This window comes from Labeo rohita, chromosome 7 (genome assembly GCF_022985175.1).
Source record: "Labeo rohita strain BAU-BD-2019 chromosome 7, IGBB_LRoh.1.0, whole genome shotgun sequence".
In the NCBI taxonomy this organism is placed as follows: Eukaryota; Metazoa; Chordata; class Actinopteri; order Cypriniformes; family Cyprinidae; genus Labeo; species Labeo rohita.
Genome location: NC_066875.1, coordinates 39377081 through 39401717, shown reverse-complemented (window position 1 = coordinate 39401717; position 24637 = coordinate 39377081). Strand labels below are relative to the sequence as shown.

Here is a 24637-nt window from a genome sequence, read left to right as displayed (position 1 = left end):
AAAGTTTTATATGAATGTAAATTAATGCACTGAATTGTGAAGACAATTGTCACTCTGGACCACAAAACCAGTCTTAAGTAGCACGGGTATATTTGTAGCAATAGCAAAAATACATTGTAAAATACAGTGTATGATCGATTTTTCTTGCCAAAAATCAGTAGGATCTTAAGTAAAGATCATGTTTCATGAAGATATTTTGTAAATTTCCTATCGTAAATATATCAAGACTTAATTTTTGATTAGTAATATGCACTGCTAAGAACTTACAACAAATATTGTCCGATCCTAACAAACCATACACAAATGGAAAGCTTATTTCTCCAGCTGTCGGATGACACATCTCAGTTTATAAAAACTGACCCTTATGACTGGTTTTGTGGTCTAGGGTCACAATTTAGTAATGGTTTTATTAACAATATACACAAAGTTCTTGAATGTGGACCTTTATATATTTTAATTGTGGTGAATAGGAAAGTATAAATAGATTTAGATTCTTGATTTGTATATGCTACAAACTTGAAAATCAGGTTTGACTATAAGGTTTGGCTATAGACCCTAAGGCGAAACTGATAGCCTACACACCCAAAGCCATCTTTGCCATAGCAAGAAGAGATAGCTTTATGATGATTTCAGATTCATCAGACACATCTTTAACGCTATTAATTACAATAAATAAATAATTGTTTGTCTAAAACAATCCAAAACATTTACCAGTGTGATGTCGTTTTGGTCAGTTTAGGGGAAAAATAAAAACTGGCAAATTTGCTTGTTAGATTTTTATGATGAAAACAACAGCATTATAGGATGATTGACCTTTTGGTGACTATATATTTTACAGTTGCTATAAATGTTTTTATAAATGATTTTAGCTGTAAAGTCATGGCTTCCTCCAGCGGTTTGTCTAAAAAAAGCCTCACATGTTCCATATGTCTGGATGTGTTCACTGACCCTGTAACCACCTCCTGTGGACACAACTTCTGTATGGTCTGCATCAAAAGCCACAGAGACCGCAGCCCATGCCCAAGGTGCCCACTGTGTGGGAGTGCACTGGACCCAAAACAAGATTTTAATATAAACAGAACCATTAAAGAAATTGCAGAGAGCATTACAAGGAAACGGACCCAAGAGAAGTCCGAAGTGTCCTGTGATAGTTGCCCAGAGAAGAAAATGCGTACTGCTATTAAGTCATGCTTACACTGTGGAACCTCCTTCTGCGAGTCTCACTTGGAGCCCCATAAAACTGCAGAAAAACTCAAGAAACACAAACTAATTAACCCTGTGAAGAATCTCGAGGAATACATTTGCAAGAATCATGAAAGACCTCTGGATCTTTACTGTAGATTTGATCAGACAGCCATCTGTCAGTTCTGCACCGAATGTGATCACAAGAATCATAATACTGTTCCTCTGGAGAAGGAGAGTTTGGTAATTACATTTCGAATATGTATAGTCATTAATACCAACTATGAAAATATACTAAATACTTTCCAACATTATAAACATAACCAACATTTGTATGCTGATGATATACACTACCTGTCCAAAGTTTTTGAACAGTAATATTTTTAATGTTTTGTAAAGAATTTTCAGCATCACTCCAGTCTTCAGTGTCACATGATCATTATAGTTATTAATGATAGAAATTAATACTTTTATTTAGCAAGGATGCTATAAATTAATCAAAAATGATGGTAAAGACATTTATAATATTACAAAAGATTTTTCAGAAAAATGCTGTTCTTATGAACTTTATATTCATAAAAAAAGCTGTTTTCAACATAATAATAATAAAAATATGTTTTTGAGCAGCAAAACAGAATATTTCAATGATTTTTGAAGGATTATATGACTGGAGTAATGATGCTAAAAATCACAGGAATAAATTACATTTTAAAACATTCAAATATAAAACAGTTATTTTAAACTGTAAAAATATGTCAAAATTTTACTGTTTTTTTCTGTACTTTGAATCAACTAAATACAGTCTTGGTGAGCAGAAGAGACTTCTTTAAAAAACATGAAAAATCTTACTGTTTAAAAACTTTTGACTGGTAGTGCAACCTACATTTCTTTATTTCCACAGAAATTGCTGATGAATAAAAAGATTGCTGTGCAGCAGAAAATTCAGGACAATTTGCGGAAGATTAAAGAAATTAAACATACTGTGAGGTTTAACAAAGTAAGTTGCATTGATTTGATTAACTGAATTTTATTATGCATTGCTTTTATAGTGTTTAGTCATTTTTATAGTGTTTAACTTCAAGATCCTCAAGATCATTTAGTTATATTTTGTATCGTGCTTTGACACAGTTGTGTTGATTTTCCATTTAACTACATTTTCTTCATAAAACTCACAACAGCAAGCCAAAGAGAAGGAGATTGAAGAGAACATCAAGTTTTTTCAAGACACCTTTGACAGAAGCAATGCAGAGCTACTTGATCTCATGGAGGAGAAGCATAAAGAAACAGAGAGACGAGGTGAAGAGCTCATCAGAGAGCTAGATGAAGAGATTGTGGAGCTGAAGAAAAGACAAAGTGAACTGGAGCAGCTCTCACATCCTATGGATTTAACACAAGTCAGTCTTTCTCACCAAACCATGGTATGAAACAAAGCCACATGTACACTTGGCTTAAGGGCCTTTTCCCTTCTGTTGTAGATTATTAGCCTCCTGTGCAACCCCATATACACCAACCGCTCAAAAAACATCAGCATCAGCGCTCTTGAACATGGAGGTATTCTGAGGAAGACCATATCGCAGCTTCAGAGCGTCCTGGATGAGAAAATGAAAGAAGCTGGTAAGTATTCAGCATGTGACCAGTCATATTTACTCTACCATACACTCTTTAATCAAAGAGAAATACATTTTTTCATTCTTGTTGTAGTTGGCAGAGAGCTAAGGAGTGTACAACATTATGCAGGTATGGAAAATCTGACTACTAAAAGTCACAATTAATATACAAAAATACTCTAAATGCACATTCATACTAAGAAATTGATTGTGATTTAAGAATCGATATTGGTTCATAAAAATGAAAATATATTAAAATTGCTCTCACTGTGTACGCAGTCTCATCTGTTCTCTTCTAAATAAATGCATAAGTCTATATCGTCCTGTAGGTTCATAATTAAAAATGAAAATGTGAACAAAAATAAGAGTAATTAAATGTGTTATTATAATTAAAACATGAAAATTGAAAAAATGTTAAAGTCTAAAGCAACCTCTGATGGGGCCTTAAACTTTACTCCTTAATCCTTTATACTGATTTGTTGTAATATGGCACCAAATAAAGTTTTACATGAATTAAAGTGAAATACTGACTTGGCCAAAACTTTTCATCAACCTTCATATAATTTTTCAGTGGATGTGACATTTGACCCTGATACAGCTCATCCTGAGCTCATGCTGTCTGACAATGGGAAAAATGTCTGGAATACAGGCAAGTCACAGAAGATTCCCGACACCCCAAAAAGGTTTGATTATTGCTCATGCATCTTAGGAAAGGAAGGATTCTCCTCACAGAAATTTTACTATGAGGTTCAAGTCAGTGGGACTGAGTGGGATTTAGGTGTGGCAAAAGAATCCATAGACAGAAAAGGGGATATTTGCCTCAACCCTGAGAATGGATATTGGACTATATGGCTGAGGAACAGGAATGAGTATGCAGCGAATGATCGCTCCCCTATCCCTCTCAGCTTAAAAGAGAAGCCAGTGAAAGTGGGAGTGTTTGTGGATTTTGAGGAGGGTTTGGTCTCGTTTTATGATGTTGAAGCCAGGTATCATATCTATTCTTTCACTGGACAGTCTTTCTCTGAAAAGCTCTATCCATATTTTAGTCCTGGAGAATGTGAGAAAGGGCAGAACTCGCACCCTCTGATCATTACACCTGTCGACTCAGTCGAATAAATCAACATTTACAGGAACTTTTAAACTGAATTTTTGTATAATCTTAAAACTTTCAGATATAAATGGTGTTAATTGCAGATATGACCATTTCTTCTCTAAATTCAACAATGAAGGATCATTAATCATTTACATTTTAAAAGTATTTATTTCTAATGCCTGTTGCAGTTTGAATGTAAGTGTAAAAAGATTAGGTTAAAAATGATTATAAATTTTATACAAACAGTACAGATGGTTACAAATGAAATAAAAAGAAACAAATAAATATGTGGTTAAAGCATCAGATTCTGTTTCATTTATGGTTGTTTATTTTCAATTTTCAGATTCTTCAATTATCAGCATTCTTCAAGAACTTAATTTGTCAATGTCAATTTTTTAAAAATAATAATGTACAAAAAACATTCAAAGGAAATCAAAAGAAAATTCAAAACATTCAGTGATTCACCACATTCCAAAAGATTTTATCTTCTCTCATTTCTCACAGTTTCATGCACTCAAATTCTTTTTAGTTATTTTGTGTGCAATACTCAAGACGTTTGAGCTCTTTTCAGTGCTTAATGGATTTTTGCCTTCTTCTTAACCTTTCCCTTCTAGTGCAACGCTTTAATTGTCCTTTTGAAATTGCAGTATACTCTGATGTCACCATGTTGCAGAGTTTTTTAAGCAGTTCTGGGGCATAATTGTGTCCATCAGTGATGTCAATGACATGATACCTTTCCTGACAGCTACGGACCACTTTACAAAGCTTGCTGCGATCAGAAATAAATCTTTCAATGTTTTGCTCTTTAAGATTTCTGCCATGTGTAAAGATAATCATCATATGTAGTGTGGTTCCTGAATCTAGTCGTTTTCGGAAGGCATGAAATAGACCTTGCTGCTGATCACTAAATTCAGATATTGGTGTTACCCAGAGAATCACATTGGGGCCAGGATCACATAGCTCAGTGCATCTTTCCATTTCTGTTCTCCAACTCAATTGATCAAGGGAAAAGAGATTTGGAGTGTCCACTACAGTTACATTTTCCACTGTCTTTGCCATGGATTCTTTGGTCACAGTCCTTGATCCACTTTCACAAGGAAAGTAGTTTTCGCCAAGGATAATGTTGCCTACTGTACTTTTCCCAGCTCTCGATGGCCCTATTAGAAGGATCCTTACAGGATATGGTAGGATCTCTACAGGATGTGGTAGGCTCCTTACGGGATTTTGAAGGTTCTTTTCAGGATGTGGATCGCTGCTGGGGCTCAACACAGCTGTTTTGTACAACACATATAGATAAACTAAACATAAGCATTTAAAAGAGTATTTTTTGAGCCTTTTTTGGCTCTGAAATAGCAACATGTTAAAAGTTGTACATGTTAGTGTATTTCACCCGTACCTTTTCTGTACATCAGCATGTATGGTAGGTTTGAGCTGTCAAAGCAAAAAGAAAATACTTTTTACTACTAAACTACTTCCAAGAAATACTTCTTACACTCTTTACATGAGACAGAACAACACTCACTTTTTCAGTAATGCTTCTGAAGTCTGTATAAAATTGAGATGCATATTAAAGAATGAAATGTACAGTTTGAGTCAGTTTGCTATAATGCTAATCAAACAAATAAACAGTTGTACCCTTGTCACGGTGTAGTCATCAAAACGGTACCAAAAATCATTTTCATAAGATCTGATAATTGCATCGTAGTGTCCACCAGTGTATCCACCCTTATGGTTGATAACGGCATAAAGATCGTATTTAGGCCTATTATCCTGCAGAGATAGATGAGGGTTTTAAATGTTTAGATTATTTTGTATTGATTTTAAATTGCAGTTTACCTTTAGCATGATTATTTATTAATGATACCCCATTATGTAGACTTGGAGGTACATCCAGATAACATTCATTCTTCTTGAATCTCATCTGTATGTAATCAAAGTCAAACCTCTTCAGATGCAGAGTGAGGACAGAGGGATATTCATCTATTTCACTCCACTGCAAGTTGGAAAAATAGAAAAGCACATGTTAAGCACATGTTGCAAACGCATATATACAGTATTTCTCTTTTTTGATAGGTTCATAGGTTGATTATCTGTATGGATGTTTAAAATCTCACATTTTCATTTACTCACAGTTTCTGTTTCTGTTTTTTGGTCACATATATCACAGTACATCCAGTCATCCTCTTCTAGTTTTGAATGTTTAAAGAAGTTTTTCAGACCATTTTCCTATAGAGTCACCATAAAAAAATACAGTTACTGTAAGCAATGTCCAGTCTCTAAAAACAATAGACTTTGTTAACATATACTTTGTTTTGCAAATCATGGGCCTGATTAGTCTTCCTACCACATCATATGTCTCATCATTTCCAACATCAATAGACAGAAGTATTGAAATAAAGGTACTGGTTTCTTTGGTTTTATTGCCACATTTACAGCAGTTTGCTATGTTGCTCATTTTCCCTTCAAAGACCTGAAACAGATGGAATGTGATGTTAGTGTGTGAGTTTGATACATACACTGTAAAAAAATAAAAAACACAATTTGTTGAGTCAGGTTAAAATAATTTGTTACCCTTCTGCCTTAAAATTTTAAGTTCAGTCAACTAAAATAAGTTTAGTCAAACTGAAATGTTAAGTTGTCATAATTAACAACTTAAATATTTGTGTTTGCTAAACTTAACAGATGGGTAAGTAACCCAGCTGCCTTAAAATTTTAATTTGATTCAACTCAAATATCTAAGTTGTCACTTAGTATAATTTAACATTTCAAGTTGAATAAACTTTTTTTTTGAGTTGACTGAACTTAGAATTTTAAGGCAGCCAGGTTACAAATTATTTTAAATTGACTCAACAAATTGTTTTTTACAGTGTAGGCTATTTGTTGGTGCATTTCTGTAAGTCATTAATGATAATAAGAGACTATTTACAGTCAGTTTAATCTCACACTGATTTAATATGTAAAATACCTCAGTGACAGGTGTCCCCGCTGCTTTCAAAATCTTTCGATAATATTCCACTGCATCTTGTTGCTCAAAAACTTGAAGATTAAAAAAAAATATATATATATATATATATATATATATATATATATATATATATATATTTTTTTTTTTTTTTTTTTGAAAACTGTTAAATTAAATTTCTATTCAAATTTCAGTTACAATATTTGTTTTTTAACACAGGTCAGCATTGTGAAAATTAAATAAACCCACCATTTCTTACTCCAAGACTCTTGGTTATTCCTTCAGTTGTGGCTGCTGCTTCTGACAGCTGTTTAAACAACTTCTTAAGTTGTTGCAGGAGATTTTCCTCACCACAATCTTGAGAAGCTCCATAACTAAATTAATCAGCGAAAATTAAAAATAAAAAAAAAAAAAAAGAAAGAAAGAAAGAAAGAAAGAACTGAATGTACAGTAAAGAACTGTAGCATTAGTCTAGCAATAACCACAATAGTCATAAAAAACGTTTTAAGGTAATGCATTCAATAATTTTACCTCACCACTGCCTCTCTGAAATTTGGGGTCATGAATAGACATTGCAATACTGCATTTAAGTAGCAGGTGGCACCTTGATTTTTCAAGCCATTATACTGGACCTTTGTTCCTGAATACAGAAGTAACACACGACAGAGTCCATTAGTCCATTGTATGCGTTCAATACACTCCTCAAAGTTTCCTCTGTGCCATAATTATGTAGTATAAGGTATTTCACATAAATCAACAGATAGCCCACAACAAGCATAAAGTTTAGCCTTGGTCTTTCGACAATTACTTGAAACACTGATTATCTGGGCTACGTGGTGATGTTTTTAATTCAACCCACCTTTCGGTTGTGAGAGTTCCTGGGGTCTTCATGCTGTATGCGGAGCGGGCATTTGATCTCTATATGAGGCTTTTGTAAACGTCTCTGTAACGCAAACTGCTTTTGTACCTTGTCTGTTGGTTGATTAGCCAATGTATATGAATAAACACATTCTGAGACTAATATTAAATGCATAATTCATGCTATATTCCATACAATAGCGAAGTTATCACAACTAAAAAGCTAATGGTGATTCATTAATAATTAAACCAGACTCGATATGCATCGAATCTTTTGCATCCGAATTTACCTCAGCTGTCGTCTCTTCTTCTGGTACAATTCAGGCAGTTCATAAAGGACAAACCACAGCGTCTTACTGCGATTAATTACCACATTTCAAACTAATGTATTAACACGTTCAACTTCGTCAGCCAACTGATAAAGTATACTTTTACTTTCGAATTCACGTGTTGAAGTCATGACGGAAACTGTCAAGTGGACAGAACTTACTTGCAAACAACATCATTCAAACCTGATCATTTTATTTGCAGGCTATTTACATTTTATTAGGATATCATTCATTTGAAGGAACAATGTAAACTGTAAAGATTTATCATTTGTACTACTTCAAAAATAAAATAGGATACATTTGTTAATGAAGTAACAATCATCATAATTCTTAAAATCAAAGACTCTTTTCTTCATCGATAAATTTCCAAAGATGGGAAACTTATTTAAACATGCTCACTGATTTATCCCAGAAGTGAGGTGACAGACACGGACCCCGTTTACTCATAATAGGCGATCCAATAGCTAACAACACTTGGATTCACTGGTCAATAAATGCAAAAGTGTCTTTATGTTTAAAATGTTGTCCTGTCGACGAGATCCTTGAGATGGACGTCATTTCGGCAAGGATAAGTTCTTCTTAGCATGTTTGGAATCCTCCAGGTAGACGCAAGACCATGAACAGAGTGGAGCGATCCTTTATTTGGTGGTCTAAAAATGTATCACCGTCTTCTAGTTGTTTATCTGTGTACAGCAGCCTCAGAGACGATGGATCGTCTCCTATGGTAAGATATAAGGAAGGTTAAAACATGATCATGTCAGTCCATGTAAACAAGTCAGTGGTCACATCTGTCCTATTTCGTAGCTAAAACATAAGATTGTATGTCCTTTTCGTATATTTTAAAGTAGTAGAACAAAGAAAAGTAAAAGAAACATTCACCGACACAAATGCTTAAAATTAGGTGGAATTCACCGCCGATTACAAATATGACCGGAAATAAAACAGCAAAGCTTTTAACATATGCATACACCGTATATTATATTTAACTATGGTTAATGGGCTATAGTTTTGTATTTTAGCATTTGATCTTACCTGCTTGACCGGGCAATTTTTCAGCAATTTTCTTCTTGAATTGCAAAATAGTCGTTTTGTTGAATTCTTCCTCTGATGTCCCAACATCAACAGTTTTCTTCTCCCCCTTTATTCCAACCACTATGATTTGGTAAATCTTTCCCATTTTAGGCGAACACCTAAACAAGTTTACTGCGAACTCTCTTACGAACCTTAAAGTTTCACTTTCTGTTTTATATGCTTGCGAGCTGTTGACGCCCCATTTGATAAACAAATAGCCGATATCTGGCGATATTTCGACTATATCTTTGTTCTTTACAATAAAATAATAATAATAATAAATCACACTTCTTTAATCACATCTACTTTCGTCGTTCAGATTTCTCATTAATTTATGCTATATATAGCTACTGGATAATCCAACAATTGTAGCGGTAAGGAATAAGGAAATTTACACTGTTAAATTACTCATTTTTTTATTATAGGCTATAACTTCACGTGACAGGTAGTCTGTCTAACCTAAGCCGAGAAACCATGTGACAAACTGGAATAGAACAAAACACTCTCAACATACAACCTTGGTTTCATTTTTAAACCGACTGCTGGAGCAGCAATGACGGAACAACAGAGGGAAGAAAAACGCTACGATCCCAATGACAAAACACTGAAGTTCGTAACGCGCCAGGATGATATAAGTATGTACTTTACACTTATATAAACGTTAAACGTTACACTTAAATGAAGATCTGGTTAACTCAAGTTTAGGGTTGTCACTAATCCAGTAATCTGTTGATTATTCTGATGACTGTGGAGTAATCGGATAATTATAATTCATTTTTGTAGTAATGAAAAAAGACCTAAGTTAAACAATAACCTTTAAAATTACTTAAAATACATATGTAATAGCAATTAGGCAAAAATAATTAGCTCAAATAAAGTATCAAAAGCAAGTAGTCATATGGTTTTATTGAACAAAACTGTTAAAAATATACAGGGGTTGGACAATGAAACTGAAACACTGGCCAATATAGTGTTGGAGGTTTCATGGCTATATTTATGCAGCCTGGTGGCCAGTCTTTACTGATCGCACATTCCACCAATAAGAGCAGAGTGTGAAGGTTGACTATGTGCACCCAATAGCTCAAACATTGTACCCTGAAGGTGGTGCCGTGTATTAGGATGATAATGCACCAATACACACAGCAAGACTGGTGACAAGAGTGATTTGATGAACGTGAAAGTAAAGTTAAACATCTCCCATGGCCTGCACAGTCACCAGATCTGAATATTATTGAGCCACTTTGGGGTGTTTTGGGGGAGCGAGTCAGGAAATGTTTTCATACACCAACATCACATAGTGACCTGGCCACTGTTCTGCGAAAGGAATGGCTCAAAATCCTTCTGGCTACTGTGCAGGACTTGTATTTGTCATTCCCAAGATGAAATAATGCTGTATTGGCTGCAAAAGGAGGCCAAACGGCATACTAATTGTGGTCTAAACCCAGGTGTTTCACTGTCCAGTTTCACTGTCCAACCCCTGTATAATGTATTAGAAACAAAAAAGCTAATGTGCATTATGCATTATTACAAATGCCTGCAGAGGGCGCCAAAGGCCTGACGATTGTTTTTACACTTTACTACTTGATCTAATCTGTTTAATATTGTCTCAACAACATTTAAATCAAATGTCCACTTAATCTTTAATATTTGCCCATTTCTTTATGATTGAAAACCTACAGCCACTGTAATTTCTTGAAGATGTGGACAGCAAAACGTGTAAACTCAGAGTGAGGGTTTAAACTTTTTTTTTTTTTTTGTTAGCATATTGAGAATGATAATAGTGTATTCTCCTATGTTTGCGTAGGTTTATAAATAATTGACCTTACATATCTGATGAATAACTCATGTTTCGTCCCAGATGAACGTTATAATAAATCCAAACTCACAACAACATGCAGAGATGGAGTTTGAGACGCTCCACACATGTAAATAATAACAGTTTGTGTAAGGTTAGCACCATTTACTGTGATAGGAGCAGCTCTGAGATGCTCGGATGTAACCTATTATGTAAATATTTAACGTGCATATATTAAATCTCCATGCATATATTTATGTTACTGAATTGTAGCGTTTGTGAATTCTTAATAGCATTATGCTTTTATGATTTTTAAATGGGTTTAAGATGTGGAATGCGCCACTTCCAGTATTTTACCAATTACTCCACACGGGCAAAATGCAGTCGAGGATTTTTAAAAATCGAATACTCGAATAGAATCGAGGAATCGTTGCAGCCCTTCTCACGTTAAATGAAGATTACAGTCATTTCGGTAGGGTTCCTTTTATTCTATATATAAGAGAAACAGAAGTGTGCTTTGGCTAGGTAATCGCATACTGATGGACCTGGTTATCCATGTAGCCTAATGTATATAGAAACTTAATTTTTTGAATGCTAGTGATTGTAGGCTATTTTTTTTTTTATCTTAATTAACTAATATACTTTCAGCTGGGGATGATGACCCTGATACTCGTCGTGCTGAGATGTCATGTGGCCATGCAGTGACTCCACAGTCATTGACTGCATGGTGTCGTAGTCTGCTCGACCAGGTAATACATCTGTTCAGACTAAACAATCAGTATTTGTTAAAATGCACATACAGTAATCTAAAAGCATGTCTGCATGTTATTCTCAGGGTCAGCACAAGTTCATGTGCCCTGCACTTAAAGAAGGCACAGTACAAAGATGCAATGCGGAATGGCCCTACGTGGAGGTTCGGCGGTTGGCTGTACTGACACAAGAGGAGCAGAGCCATTTTGAAGAGACGATGGCGGTCCTTGCTGCAGCTGAATACTGCGAACACAAAACAGTGAGTTAAAAGCATAAATCACAACCTATAGCAAACCAAAAAATAATTGCATCCTTGAATAGATTCATAAAAGTTACTTTTTAGATTGCTTAGAAGTTTATTTGTAATTCCATCTTTAACTTTATCCTTAGTGTCCTGGCTGTCAGACATTCGTTGAGAGAGCTGACATTACCAACCTCTGTGCCATGTGCACAATCTGCACAGCTGAAAAAGGTCGGACATTTCATTTCTGCTGGCAGTGTATGAGGGAGTGGAAGGGCCCAGGCCCTCGATCTGACCGCTGTGACAACTCTGGCTGCACCAATCCTGACATTGAAAAGTTGGCAAAATGTCGTTATGTAAGTCTACCTGAAGTCAATAATGTGAGCTGTCCCTCCATGCGAGCTTGCCCCACTTGTGGCAACCTTGTGGAGCATGACACAACAGGGTGTAAGAATGTCTTATGTAATCGCTGCAGGGTAGAATTCTGCTTTGTTTGCCTGAAAGTCACTCAGGTATGCTTGCAAACAAGCAGTTACTTCATTGCCTGTTCTGATGGGGTCGCTCCACGGCAGACATCCATTCCTTCCTGGAAAAGAAATTAAAACCATTAAGGAAGCCAAACAAAATGATGCTTATACATGTGACAAGATAAAATGTAAAAAAAAAAAAAAAAATGTGATTGCAATGCAAGATTTTATTATTGCCAAATGCATAAATTACATTTACTAGGATAAACTCTTAAAAAATAAAGGTCCTTTATTGGCATCAGTGGTTCTATGAAGAACACTGAACATCCATGGAACCTTTCAAATGCAGAAAAGGTTCTTTATAGTTGAAAAAGGTTTTTTAGATTTTTAAAATGTTCTTCTAGGAACTGTTCACATAAAGGTTCTTTGGGGAACCAAAAATGGTTCTTTTATGGCATCACTGCAAAAACATTATTTTTAAGAGTCTATATTAAAATGTTTGTTTATTCCTCTTGTGTGTGATTCTATAATTAATCTATATAAGGTGAAGGTTTTCTGTCCATTGTTCTTGCATTGATTGTTTTGTTCTTTAAACAGAATGGCTTGAAAATTCTTGACAATTTTAGTATTTGTTTACTTATCCAGAGGCATAAATGTAAGTGAATTTGAAGATGTTTTCATATTGTAGAATGGTCACATGGCCACTTATATTTTCGTCTGCCTTTCCAGGTATGGCATAAATTGCTCTAATAACAACAATAAAATCAGTTAGCTGGGAAATATTGTTGCTATTGTATACTTAATCAGTACTAAAAACAAAAGCAGGAAATAATGCTAGAAAATTAATGAAACTCTTATTCTTAGATCTAGTGTAGTCATGTGACAAAAGCCAAATCAGAAATGGAATTTCCCTTAAAGTTTCTGCAAATGTAAAATGAAAGTTAGCACAAATGATGCCAAATTGAACATTGTGACAGATATGATATGTAGGCTTAATAAACAAAGGGGACAGAGCTGTCAAAGTTTTGGTTTCTGTTACATTGAAACCAAAAGTGTTTGCTGTTTATCTGAGAACTGTGCCTATGGATTTCAACGAGGAAGACATTCCTTTATTATTCTCTGGAATTTTCTTGGTACTAAGCCACTGGCTCAGATGTTAGTTAATGGATGTCAGGTAAACAATTATTTGTCAAAGGAGTTTCCCTTAAAGCCCAAACCATTTATGCAAGTAAGAGCAGATAGTTTCAACAAAACTTATGAAAAATATGAAGCAGCTAAACTAAACGCAATAATTAATCATGCAAAAGTTTAAATATAAATCTTGATAAAAATGGGTCATTCTGGGTTGCATGGTGATCTAATAACAAACATAATATGTATGGTTCATCTCACACTGAAGTCTTCAATTACAGGACAATGGGAGCAGACCTTCTTAACCCCAGGTTGGAGAAGGGTCTGGCTGCAGACATGCACTTGCATTTTCAGACTTACACTCTCAGACAACTGCACCTCTACAAGTGACGTCACTTGCAGTCAATTTTATTTTAATTTAATTTAATTTAATTTAATTTAATTTAATTTTATTTATTTATTAAATTTTTAATTGAATCTTTCAACATTTTACAACAGTAGTCAGGTGGTGAAGACAAGAAAAAAGAAACTAAACAAGTCATCTGTAGGAGATAAAGACAAGAAACGCAAATCCATGACCACAGAACAGCAGAATATGAACGCAATGCACAAAGTCTCTGGTAGAAAACCATTAACACTTGCTGTGGCTTAATGTATTAAGATACATTATGTGCCATTAAAAGATTTGTTATATAGTTTATTAATTTTAAAATAGTTCACTTTGCCCAGCAAACGCTTAATGTGGCTTAACGCACTTAGATGACAAAGACCAAATTCAGTATAAACCTTATTGTTGACAAACTATATACCAGCAGATACGAATGCGCAATAAGAAATGCATTAAATGATATTAAAAGGACCAACTTTGTATAGGCAAGCAGACGTGACCAGAATGCAACGCGTAAAATAGACGTTTTCCTCTTGTAGAAAATCAATATAAATAAAACACAATGATATTAATGGGCTGTAGAGATTATTCTATATGGGAAAATGTGAATATATGCAGCATTGCTTTTATTCTGGGTTCACCTGCTTGTCTGTAGTTGTTTTAATAATAAATAGGAGCATATTGTGTTAAGTCTTTATCATGTTAATCCGTTATGCCACATTATGCCAAGTTTTGCGGAGGAAAAACTATATAGCCCACATATACATTATATTAATAAACTGTATATCGAATTTGATCTTTTAATATAGGACTGTCTTAATACATGAAGTCATATTAGGGAAAACGTTTAACCAGAGACTTTGCACATTGCGTTCATATTCTGCTGTTCTTTGGCCACGGATTTGCGGGTCTTGTTTTTATCTGCTACAGATAACATGCACGACCCTGTACGTTTAACCACCACAGCGTCTTGTCTCCATTGGCAACATGCACGATTTGTGTGGATTACAAGTGATGTACAGGTAGCAGAGACCACCTGACTACTGTTGTAAAATGTTGAGAGATTCAATTAAAAATAAATAAATAAAAAAAATAAATAAATAAATAAACACAAAAGGCAAGTGACCTCACTTGCAGAGGTGCAGGCCCGAAAATGCAAGTGCATGTCTGCAGCCAGACCCTATTGTGCCAGGTTCTGCCTCGGTTCTTGGACTCTCCTATAAATGTAAGAATTAAAAAAAAAAAAAAAAAAAAATTAAATTCGTGTGTGTATATATATATATACACACACATATATTTTATAGATTATCTATTCATCATCTATTATGTTAAATTTAACTTAAAATTAAGTTTTAACACTCAGTAAGCATTACAGTATTTCTGCAACTCTAATGGAATAATATTCTACCAAAACTCTTCTAATTCGTCATCAATCGGCTTTATTGCCGGCACTGAACGTAAACAATGCCACTGCACTAATCGGTAAGATCGGGAAAAACATTTGGAGTACTATAGACTGCCAAAAGTTATAACAAGTCAATGAGAAGACTGCAAAAAACTGTCTGAGGAACAAAAGGCGTTTGTGGCTGGCCAAACTGAACCAGGATTTCCAGGGCAAGAATCTTGACAACATTCGTGTTGGTTCTTATCATCCCCAGTCAGGTAGGTGAAATATTAGGCTAATATCTTACTTAATACTGCTCGTACGTATCTTTACCACATAATAATTTTAGTTTGTCAAAATATTGCACCCTTTCCTGCTTACCAAGTACTTTTCTATATGATTTAGCAGCTTCCACACGTTTTTCCATGGTTTAGACAGCAAAAATTAGCAGACAAAGTATTCACTAGTAACTGAATCAATGTTGTTTACATCCGAGTATCGCCAATATGGGCGCACATCGCGGTAACTGACCAAATCCTTAAGTAGCTAAGTGCAAACCCCTCTGTGCTAGGACTACGACAAACTAATAAAGAAAGACTAACAATGCCCTCTAGTGTTTAAGTAGGCAAGTAAACCTTAAAATGTTGTTGTAAGCCACATGAGGTAACTAAGCTGCAGCGGTAAAACAAATGACTCGTATTAAAGGTTTGCAAACATTCATAAATCTTTATATTCCTGCCATGACTGTGGGCAGAGAAGAAATTGCATGAAAGCAATTGTTGACCAAACTCACTCACTTACCCTCACGTGGTTGGTACGAGCAGAGGCTGTCAAAAGCTTTAAAAAAAAAAAAAAAGCACAGAAACACATCAAATGACCGCCTATAACACATGAACTCTTTCGAATGACTCTCTTCAGAAGCACGTCTCATTTATGCTTCTGCAAATTCAAACTGATGAGCACGCACAAACAGGACCACTGACAATCCATATATTTGTGTAAGAAATGACTTCTGTATGCATTTTAAATTATTGGTGCATACTTTAGCACTCCTAAATTGGTTAAGTTTAATGATGTAGTCTTAATTTGTGAACCCATGTATCCCCAAATACAATGCAAAGCATGAGATATTAGCTCATCTGTACTTTCCTAATGACTTCTGTTCCCTTCTGCTTTGCAACGACCTCTTCTGAAACCACAGCTTTCTTTAAGACTTAAAAGACTCTTAAAACTTTAAGACATCATCATAAGATGTAACCAGTAGTAGATATCACAATGTTACAGACATTTTAAAACTTAAAGATACACAAAGAGACATGTCTGATTATGTGTTATCTTTATTTAGCATGAGCCACTGTATTTCATTCTAAACAAGAAAAATTAATAAAACTTTACAACAAAACAATTGGACCCATCCATTCACAATACAAAAAAAAAGAAAAGAAAAGAAAAACTCTTAATAAGGGTTATTCAGAAGAAGCAGAACTATGACTGGGTGTTGTCGGTGTTGAGCAGCCACCCAGCTTCTGAGACTTGAGCTTCTTGTAGTATTTCTGGAGGGGGAGAAGGAGAAAAGGAGAAAAGTTAACTATATAAATAAATATGTTCAGTCTTGAATAAGAACAGTACTTTAAATAAGTAACAGTATTTTAAAACAGTAAAAAAAATTAACTGCAGTTTACATTCAGAATTAAATCATAACTTGTACCTCCATGTTCTGGTAATGCTTTAGGCTACTACAGTGACTTTTCTTAGCAGTTTCCTCATTGCCATAGAATAGAGAGCAAAGTCTGCAGAAGAAACCCGTCTTGGGCACCACAAAGTCAATGCCTATGAAACAGAGAAAGAAAAATTTAAGTTAACTTTGCTTGGAGGTAATGTTGCGATAATGCATTTGAATCACTCATTGTTCACAGCACTATCAAACAGACTTAGCGTTATTTCTAGTGGATCCCTAACTCTTACCAATGGGACTGTCTGGGTTAAACGGGGGCAAGGTGAAGTCTTCAATCGCAGGGGACTGAGAGCGGGCTTTCTTAGCCTCTGGTTCCTCTGTCAGCTCCGTTTCCCGCCGTTGCTTGGACTCTTCTGCAAATGAAAACGGAAGAAGGCAAAGGTAAGAACACTGGAACTAACAAACCCCAAATAATAATCAATGAGATTGAAAACCTTTGATTGTAGATGTTTTGTCAGAGACTGGTGTGTCAACAGTATCACATTCTAGCTTTGAGGAGTTGTCATCATCTGTAGCTCTAGTCCTGTCCTCTTCTGACACTGAGTAGACCTCTGCAGTCACCGAATCTGGAACTTGCACGGTTTCAGCCTTTTGTGGTTCCGGCTTAACATCAAGATCCATGGATTCGACAGCTGCGGGAAGACTCTCGCTTACGGATGTAACTGGCTCTGGTTCACACTCCGCATTCGTCTCAGGCTCCTCTGGGTCTTCAGCACTCTTTGTAGATCCTCTTTTCCCTCTTGTGGATCTCCTCACTATAGAGAGCAAAAGGAGACAACAGTGCTTACTAGGGATGTAACGTTATCAAAATCTCACGATACGATAATATCGCAATATGAAGTCCACGATGCAATATTAATTGTAAAAAAGAAAAAAAAGAAAAAAAACTAGAAGAAAAACTAAAAAAGACTAAAGTTAAATTATTCTTATGCACTCTGAAAGTTCAAAATTAAGCACTCCAACCCATGTTTTTAACTAAGAAAACTTAAGTCAGAAAAAGGTCAGTGGATTGAATCGTACCTTAATTTTAAAGGGGAGTCGACCCTCTTTTTTATTGTCTCAGTCTAAATTTGATTCAAACTGTGTTTTAGGAAGCGAAACAAATTAGAATATAACAATAACAACAAAAACAACGACAGTAATAGCCATATCCTGTCAGAAAACAGCACTGCAAAATAAATGAAAATTAATATTTCATAGTTATATTATAAACCGTCAGCAATTCATACTGCACTTTTAAGCTTCTACTTTGACAAAAACAGCAGTAGAGCTTTTGCTTTGAAGAAAAACTCCAGCTTCAGTGAAAACAGGCTTACAAAAAGATTTGTCTCACTACAAATCTAGTGAAATGCTGTAATCAACTGGCATGAAAATAAAAGCACATATGGTAGCTGTTATGTTCCCAAATGTGCACTAAACTCGCAATATATATGCCATAAATGAGTTCAATGCATTCATTCCCTGTGAATGGAGCGCGAAAAACATTGGATCTCAAGTTGATGGCCTCAACAATGTGTCTACTTTGCTTTGAAATACACAGCCATATTCTGCTTTTGGTTTTAGTTTGTTTGTCAGATACTGTGTCAAAGCATAATGGCCCAAAACACAACTTTTAAGACCTTTTATGTTAGAATAAGAAGTTTAAATATATTTTAAAAACTACAGTTTTTGCCCAGAAGATCTATCGTTTAATATTGTCATGACAATTTTGTTATCACAATATGACACTGATCAACGATACTGAATATCACTACATCTCTAGTGCTTACAAAACCAGTTTGCCACTTTGCACTTAGAAATACATCTCATCTGAGGGTTTAATGAATACAAAACTCTGCTTTCTCACCTGGAGTCTGACGTGTTCTCTTTTTGGGCCTTGCAGCTCTCTTTTTAACTTGCTTATCCTCTTTGACATCTTTGCTGGGTGGTTGTTCCTCTTCCTCCTCCCCTACTTCATCCACAGTTACAAAGTTCATCTTGCGGAGCTCTTCGAGGTCACAGGCATCATCTTCTTGGCTTGGTGATTTTACAGGCTCCTCTGGTATGATTGGTGTTGTGGCGCTTGGGGTGGCTGGCTTGTCTTCACTATGCTCCGCTTCCTCATTTTCCTCATCATCACCCTTAGCCTCATCCAGGGTTACAAGAGTCTGGGAAGACGAAGAATAGGTCACGTCAACTTACAAGACATAAATCCAAACCATGGTAGCCTTAATAATCGTTTTAACCAAAAACTGACCTCAGGATTGAATGAATCAAACTCCTCCTCTTCATCAACAATCTCATCCAATGTGACTAAGCCTTGAAGTTCTTTGTCCAACTGGTATTCGTCACCCCCCGTTTCATCATCTCCAACCTCATCAACCGTCACAAGTGTCTCAGGCACTTCATCAGCCTTCGAAAGCTGTTCCTCAGTTGTTTCATCGAGAAAATCTTCCTCACCCTCACTGACCTCATCAAGAGTGACCAATGCATCATGGGATGGAATTTCAGAGATCAGAGTTGCCTCATCTTTATTGTCCATCACCAGGGAAGACGTTTCTGGCTCCTCGGGATGGACATCTTCTGATTTCTCTAAAGTTTCTGCAGAAGTTGGTGGGCAGCCTTCCTTCTGTGAAGGAGAGGAAGAAACCGACTGACTTGGCTCAAGTTTATCCAAGCCCTCAGTGTCTTCTTTCATGGTCTCAACATTGTTGTCCAACTCTGCTGAAGCAGCTTCTGCCGTACAAGGCTCTGTTGTCTCGTTGCTAACAACGGCAGTTTCCATCCCATCTGTTCCCAGCGGTTTATCAACACTCGGTTCTTGAGGCTCTTGCTCTTCTGGCTTTGGAGATGCAACAACATCTGCAGCTGGTGTGGTTTCTTCAGTCTTGGTTTCCATTATATCCACACATTCAGTAACTTCAGGTTCAGAAGCAATAATCTTGTCAGTTTTTTTTGGTTTATCATCTGAACCTGACTCTGCAACAGGAGAGACTCTGGAGTCTGAATCGGGTTTATCCTGGATCTTCTCGTCCTTGGCTGGAGACTCAGTATTTGAGACAACAGTGTCCTCTGCATCATCCCCTACTTCGTCAACGGTCACAAACTCATCAATGTTAAATGGAAACAGTTCCTCATCTTTTTCCTGGAAAGCACAAATTCTCAATCACCAATGCCTTAAGTTATTAGACTTCAGATATGTTAAACGTTCAAACTTACCTTTTCAACTGTCCTTGTTTTTGAGTGACTCCTTGAAGGTTGTGAGTTTTTGCTATGACTCTACAAAAAGCAAATAAATCAAGTGAATAGATTACAATTTCAGAGCGATTAAGAAAAACAGAAATATCAATGTATCATTTCAAGTATTTTAAAACAATAGCTACAGTGCCTTGCAAAAGTATTCACATCCCTGCATTTTTTTCAGGTTTGGTTATGTTGCAGCCTTATGTGAAACTGCTTTGCTTTATTTTTTTCCACATCAATCTGTACTCCATACACCATAATCACAAAGCACAAAACAGGTTTCTAACAACTTTTAGAAATTAAAAAAAACTGAATTGACTCCATTGCAAGTATTCATATATTTTATGGCACACTTGAAATATAGCTCAGGAGCACTCATATCACTTGTAGATGTTACTGATTTGGAAAGGCACACATCTCACAAAAGATCTAACAGCTGAAAATGCATATCAGAGTGAAAACCACAGATCTGGGGAAGAGTTCAGAAAAAAATTCAGCTGGATTTAAGGTTCACAGAAGGACGTAGCCTCCATTATCCATAATGGAAGATACTTGGAACAACTAGAGCTGGCCTCCTGGCCAAACTGAGCAATTGATAGAGAAGGGGCCTGGTTATACTGGTGGCCAAGAAACTGATGGTCACTCTAGTTGAGCTCCATGAATATATATGCAGATGAAAGAAACTTACAGAAGGACAAACATCACTGCAACACTCCACCAATCCAGTCTTTATGGCGGTGTGGCCAAACTCAATCCTCTCCACATTGGAGACACATGAACATGAATTCTAAGCATCATGTTTGAAGGAAACCAAGCACTGCTCATCACCTGCAGAGTACCATCCCAGAAGTAAAGTGTGCTGGTAGACTCGTCAGAGTAGAAGGAAAGCTCAATGCACCGAAATATTGAGATAGCCTTAATGAAAACTCAGTCCACAGCATTCAGAACCTCAGACTTGGCAGAAGGTTCACCATCCTACAGGGCAATGACCCTAAGCACACAGCAAGAGTGGCTTATAGACAACTCTGTAAATGCCCTTGAGTGGCCCAGCCAAAGCTTTGGCATGAACGCAATCAAATATTTCTGGAGAAACCTGAAAATGTCTACCAGCCTCCATCCAAGCTGACAGAGCTTGAGTTGAGAGGTGAAGATGTGAGGCGAAGAATGGCAGATAATTGCCAAATGCACATGTGCAAAGCATGTTGCATCATACCCAAAAAGATTTGAGGCTGTGAAGGTACTTCAACTAAGTACTGAGTTAGGGGTATAAATACTTATGCAATGTTTTTTTTTTTTTTTTTTTGCTTTGTCCTTATGGTGTATGGAGTGTACATTGATGTGGGGAAAGAAAAAAAAAAAAAAAAAAAAAAAAGTAATTTAAAGCAGTTTAACATAAGGCTGAGACATAAAACGTGAAAAAAATAAAGGGGTATGAATACAAGGCACTTTCACAAGGCACTGTATATACTATACACTTGGTAAACCTCACCCTGCGATCAACATCATGCCCCCTTGTACGCTTTGAGGGAGGGCTTGAGCGCTTTGATGTAGGGCTGGACTCCCGCCTACTCCTCCGGGAAGAGGAGGACCCAGAAGATCCCCCCACGCCTGGTGGTAGGGCCATCTTCTTCAGAATTACCCCTGCTCCTGTGCTTAGTTGTTGGCTCCTTCTCTGGGGATGAGGTGTCCGCAGGCTTAGTCTTGGACCCAGAGTTCTGAGACTTTTTCTCGGCCTGAATCTTTTTGCTCTCAGCTTGCGTGGTCTTTTTTGTCGATTGAGCAGGCTTCTTTGAGCTTGACGGAGCTTTTGTGGTTTTCTTCTCTGCAGCCTTTTTCTCCATTTCTGCCTTCTGCTTCGCTTCTTCTTCAGCACGTCTTAGTGAAGACTGTAAGCGACACTGATGGACAGCTAATTCAAGGGCTTTCAAAATCTCCTGTGTAACTGGAGGAAAGTCCAGGGACTTGTCATCAATCTGGAAGGGCTCAAGAATTGTTTGGGGACTGTTTGAGGCACATGTAACTGTGACAGATGAATTACTGACAGTTTGATCAGAAGTGGAGGGTAGGTCAGAGGCAGGATCAAAGTTTGGAATGGAGTCAGATGCAACAGCTGCAGGAACATGCTCTTCAGCAGGTTCGGTTTGATTGCTAGACTCAGTGTTTATGTCCGTCTCTAAAGGTTCAGTTGGTTTCACGTCATTCGACTGGCTCTCATTTTCAATCTTGAGCTCTTCAGTTGGCGTTTCCAAAACTTCCTCTTTAACATCAGTGCCTTTGGTAGGTTCTTCTGAACTTTGGGTCTCCATGGCCTCTACTGCAGGTTCCTCACTGCTAACAGCTGAAGCAACAATCTCCATTTCTGATTTGGACTCAACATTATTGTCGTCTTCTAACTTTACACTGTCATTTTTGCTTTCTTCCACAGATGCAGAAACCAATTCTTTGGGAACATCTTCAGCCTGCAGGACATTCTGATCATTTTTCTTGACCAATGTTCCAGTCTGATCAGTGGTGTCCATTAAAATTGAAGATTCTGAGGAAGCCAATTCATGCTCTGATTTTGAAGACTCCACTGAAACAGCAGTTTCTCCTGGGGGAACTGAGGATGCATCTTCAAGTTTTGTTTTTGCAGATTCAACTGAATCTGCAGATTCTGAAGTGGAAACAGCGGATGCAACTACAAGCTCTGTTTTTGCAGATTCTGAGGATCCAACTTCATGCTCTGTGTTCTCAGATTTATTTAAAACGGCAGATTCTGAAGCAGGGGCAGATGATTCAGTTTTAAGCTCTGCTTTCCAAGACTCAACAGAAACGGCAGTTTCTGAAGAGGGAACAGAGGATCCAGTCTCAAGCTCCTTGTCCTCAGATTTAACTGTAACAACAGATTCCGAAGTGGTAGCAGAGGATTCAACTTCAAGCTCCTTGTTCTCACTCTTAGATTCAGCCATGGGAACTGAGGATCCAGCTTCATGCTCTTTTTTCACAGATTCAGTCTCCATGACAGTTTCATTAACAGCTTCAGTTTTCTCCTCTGCTTTATTCACAGGAGTAGTTTCTGCATTAGCAGTTGCATCAGCTGTAATGTCTTTGAGAGCAGCAGTAACTTTAGTTGCAGCTGTATCAGCATTCACCTTTTCTTCACCAACACTTTCTTTCAAAATTACATCACTATTGCTTTTAACACCACTATCCTCTCCTTTAGGCACAGTAACAGCATCAGTTTTAGGATCTTTATCTTTTGTGACAGGTGGGTTTGCAGTAGATGCAGCAGAAGCTGCTGCTGCAGCCACTGGCTTTTGGGCTTTGACAGTATTAGGTTTTTTTATTGCCGCTGCTGTTTTACCAGGAGGGTTTGCTCTAAGAGAAGAGTTAAACATGAGAGAGAAAATTATTTTGCCAATTCCAGAACCCTTGGTAAAAAATAAAAGCAAAATATTTAATTTCTCTCCTCTTACCCTTTAGCGTCCGTCTTCTTTTTTAGCTGTTGAATAAATAACAACATAGTTGATTTTTTACTTAACTGCCTTTGTAAAAGCACCATGTGATACCACATACGTAAATTGCAAACAATACCAGCTGAACTACCTTGACTGGTTTGGCTAGTTGGAAGCTAAGGGTACTGTTCTGGACCACACAACGAAACTTGAGGAAGCGAGCGAAGATTGTCCTAGCAATAGTAGCATTCTCCATTTCAAAAATAATCTGAGATTGAAAGAAAATAAAACAACAATAATGCAACAGTCATCTAAAATCTCATGGAAGATTAAGACAAAATGTTATAGACATAACATAATAGTAGATACAGAAGCTGAACTTGAGTTGCTTACCCTGCCATTAAGAGGCAAAACTTTCTTGAAGGCACCATAGCGTTTAATTACGGTCTCTACTTCCTTGATTGCCCCAATTGTTTTTGGCACATTGCTAACAATGAGAAGGCGTTCTGGCAATGTGACGATTTCCTGTGGTCAGAAGACAAAAAAAGAGAGTCTGAGAAATGATACAGGTAATTTAATTATATTTTAATTAATCTTTTTGGCATTTACTCACAGGTGATTTCTCCATGCCCATAAGCACTCTGAATAATGACTCCTTTGGGGCAGATAAAGATAAAACATCCAGTCAACACTAACCAGTATTAATCAAGCGAGTATAAATGTACCTGAGACATAATGAACTCTCTCATACATCATAAAATGTTTAATGGATGTTTATGCTTTTTTTTTCCTATGCATAACTTTGGACAGAGATGGAGCGCACACTCACAGTGTAATTCAGGTCGATAGGTTGCATCATCATCTTGACAGTTATCTCTTTGTCATGCACTTTAGCTGGTGTCTCAGAGTAGGCCTTCACCATTGCTTCAACCGCCTCTGTGTTGGGCATCTGCAGATAGGCCTAAAAATCATAAAAAATACAGTTAAA

At 36.7% G+C, this 24637-nt stretch overlaps 5 protein-coding genes across 5 annotated transcripts in view; 2 read left to right on the top strand and 3 right to left on the bottom strand.

Moving 5' to 3' along the window:
* The first annotated feature begins 879 nt into the window (after positions 1-879).
* LOC127167563 (E3 ubiquitin-protein ligase TRIM39-like) lies at positions 880-4071 on the top strand. Its single transcript, XM_051113693.1, has 6 exons — positions 880-1425; positions 2084-2179; positions 2361-2576; positions 2658-2796; positions 2884-2919; positions 3361-4071. Exons 1-6 carry the CDS (start codon positions 880-882, stop codon positions 3903-3905), a joined length of 1578 nt encoding a protein of 525 aa, XP_050969650.1. The 3' UTR covers positions 3906-4071.
* Positions 4072-4199: 128 nt separating this feature from the next.
* Positions 4200-7473, bottom strand: si:ch211-212k18.13 (ubiquitin carboxyl-terminal hydrolase 47). Its single transcript, XM_051116018.1, has 10 exons — positions 7376-7473; positions 7094-7218; positions 6848-6918; positions 6227-6352; positions 6013-6108; positions 5747-5875; positions 5518-5652; positions 5405-5427; positions 5279-5313; positions 4200-5153 (listed from the first exon to the last, which is right to left on the bottom strand). Exons 1-10 carry the CDS (start codon positions 7405-7407, stop codon positions 4450-4452), a joined length of 1476 nt encoding a protein of 491 aa, XP_050971975.1. The 5' UTR covers positions 7408-7473; the 3' UTR covers positions 4200-4449.
* Positions 7474-8114: 641 nt separating this feature from the next.
* On the bottom strand, positions 8115-9347 carry zgc:194655 (uncharacterized protein LOC794380 homolog). The gene is made up of 2 exons (XM_051113675.1): positions 9064-9347; positions 8115-8750 (listed from the first exon to the last, which is right to left on the bottom strand). The coding sequence occupies exons 1-2, from the start codon at positions 9206-9208 to the stop codon at positions 8611-8613; spliced, it is 285 nt and encodes a 94-aa protein (XP_050969632.1). The 5' UTR covers positions 9209-9347; the 3' UTR covers positions 8115-8610.
* Positions 9348-9387: 40 nt separating this feature from the next.
* On the top strand, positions 9388-12864 carry si:ch211-212k18.15 (uncharacterized). The gene is made up of 4 exons (XM_051113672.1): positions 9388-9737; positions 11546-11646; positions 11733-11906; positions 12038-12864. Exons 1-4 carry the CDS (start codon positions 9656-9658, stop codon positions 12488-12490), a joined length of 810 nt encoding a protein of 269 aa, XP_050969629.1. The 5' UTR covers positions 9388-9655; the 3' UTR covers positions 12491-12864.
* A 3713-nt stretch (positions 12865-16577) lies between these two features.
* znf638 (zinc finger protein 638) overlaps positions 16578-24637 on the bottom strand; it is a 29532-nt gene continuing 21472 nt past the window's right edge. Inside the window, 14 exon segments of the mRNA XM_051114149.1 lie at positions 16578-16811; positions 16967-17088; positions 17224-17346; positions 17428-17748; positions 18840-19140; positions 19230-20117; positions 20192-20251; positions 21705-21818; positions 21820-23572; positions 23671-23696; positions 23801-23917; positions 24043-24174; positions 24263-24304; positions 24479-24610. Of these exon segments, the coding sequence (XP_050970106.1) occupies positions 16725-16811; positions 16967-17088; positions 17224-17346; positions 17428-17748; positions 18840-19140; positions 19230-20117; positions 20192-20251; positions 21705-21818; positions 21820-23572; positions 23671-23696; positions 23801-23917; positions 24043-24174; positions 24263-24304; positions 24479-24610 (4218 nt within the window). The 3' untranslated portion in view covers positions 16578-16724.

Coding starts and splice junctions, on each gene's coding strand:
- LOC127167563 (XM_051113693.1), top strand. CDS start 880: ATGGCTTCCTCCAGCGGTTTGTCTAAAAAAAGCCTCACATGTTCCATA. Junction 2,180..2,360: donor ATACTGTGAGGTTTAACAAA/GTAAGTTGCATT, acceptor AACTCACAACAG/CAAGCCAAAGAGAAGGAGAT. Junction 2,920..3,360: donor GAGTGTACAACATTATGCAG/GTATGGAAAATC, acceptor ATAATTTTTCAG/TGGATGTGACATTTGACCCT.
- si:ch211-212k18.13 (XM_051116018.1), bottom strand. CDS start 7,407: ATGACCCCAAATTTCAGAGAGGCAGTGGTGAG. Junction 5,653..5,746: donor CTCCAAGTCTACATAATGGG/GTATCATTAATA, acceptor CTATCTCTGCAG/GATAATAGGCCTAAATACGA. Junction 5,314..5,404: donor TCAGAAGCATTACTGAAAAA/GTGAGTGTTGTT, acceptor TTGCTTTGACAG/CTCAAACCTACCATACATGC.
- zgc:194655 (XM_051113675.1), bottom strand. CDS start 9,208: ATGGGAAAGATTTACCAAATCATAGTGGTTGGAATAAAGGGGGAGAAG. Junction 8,751..9,063: donor AAAATTGCCCGGTCAAGCAG/GTAAGATCAAAT, acceptor ATCTTACCATAG/GAGACGATCCATCGTCTCTG.
- si:ch211-212k18.15 (XM_051113672.1), top strand. CDS start 9,656: ATGACGGAACAACAGAGGGAAGAAAAACGCTACGATCCCAATGACAAA. Junction 11,647..11,732: donor GTCGTAGTCTGCTCGACCAG/GTAATACATCTG, acceptor TGTTATTCTCAG/GGTCAGCACAAGTTCATGTG. Junction 11,907..12,037: donor AATACTGCGAACACAAAACA/GTGAGTTAAAAG, acceptor CTTTATCCTTAG/TGTCCTGGCTGTCAGACATT.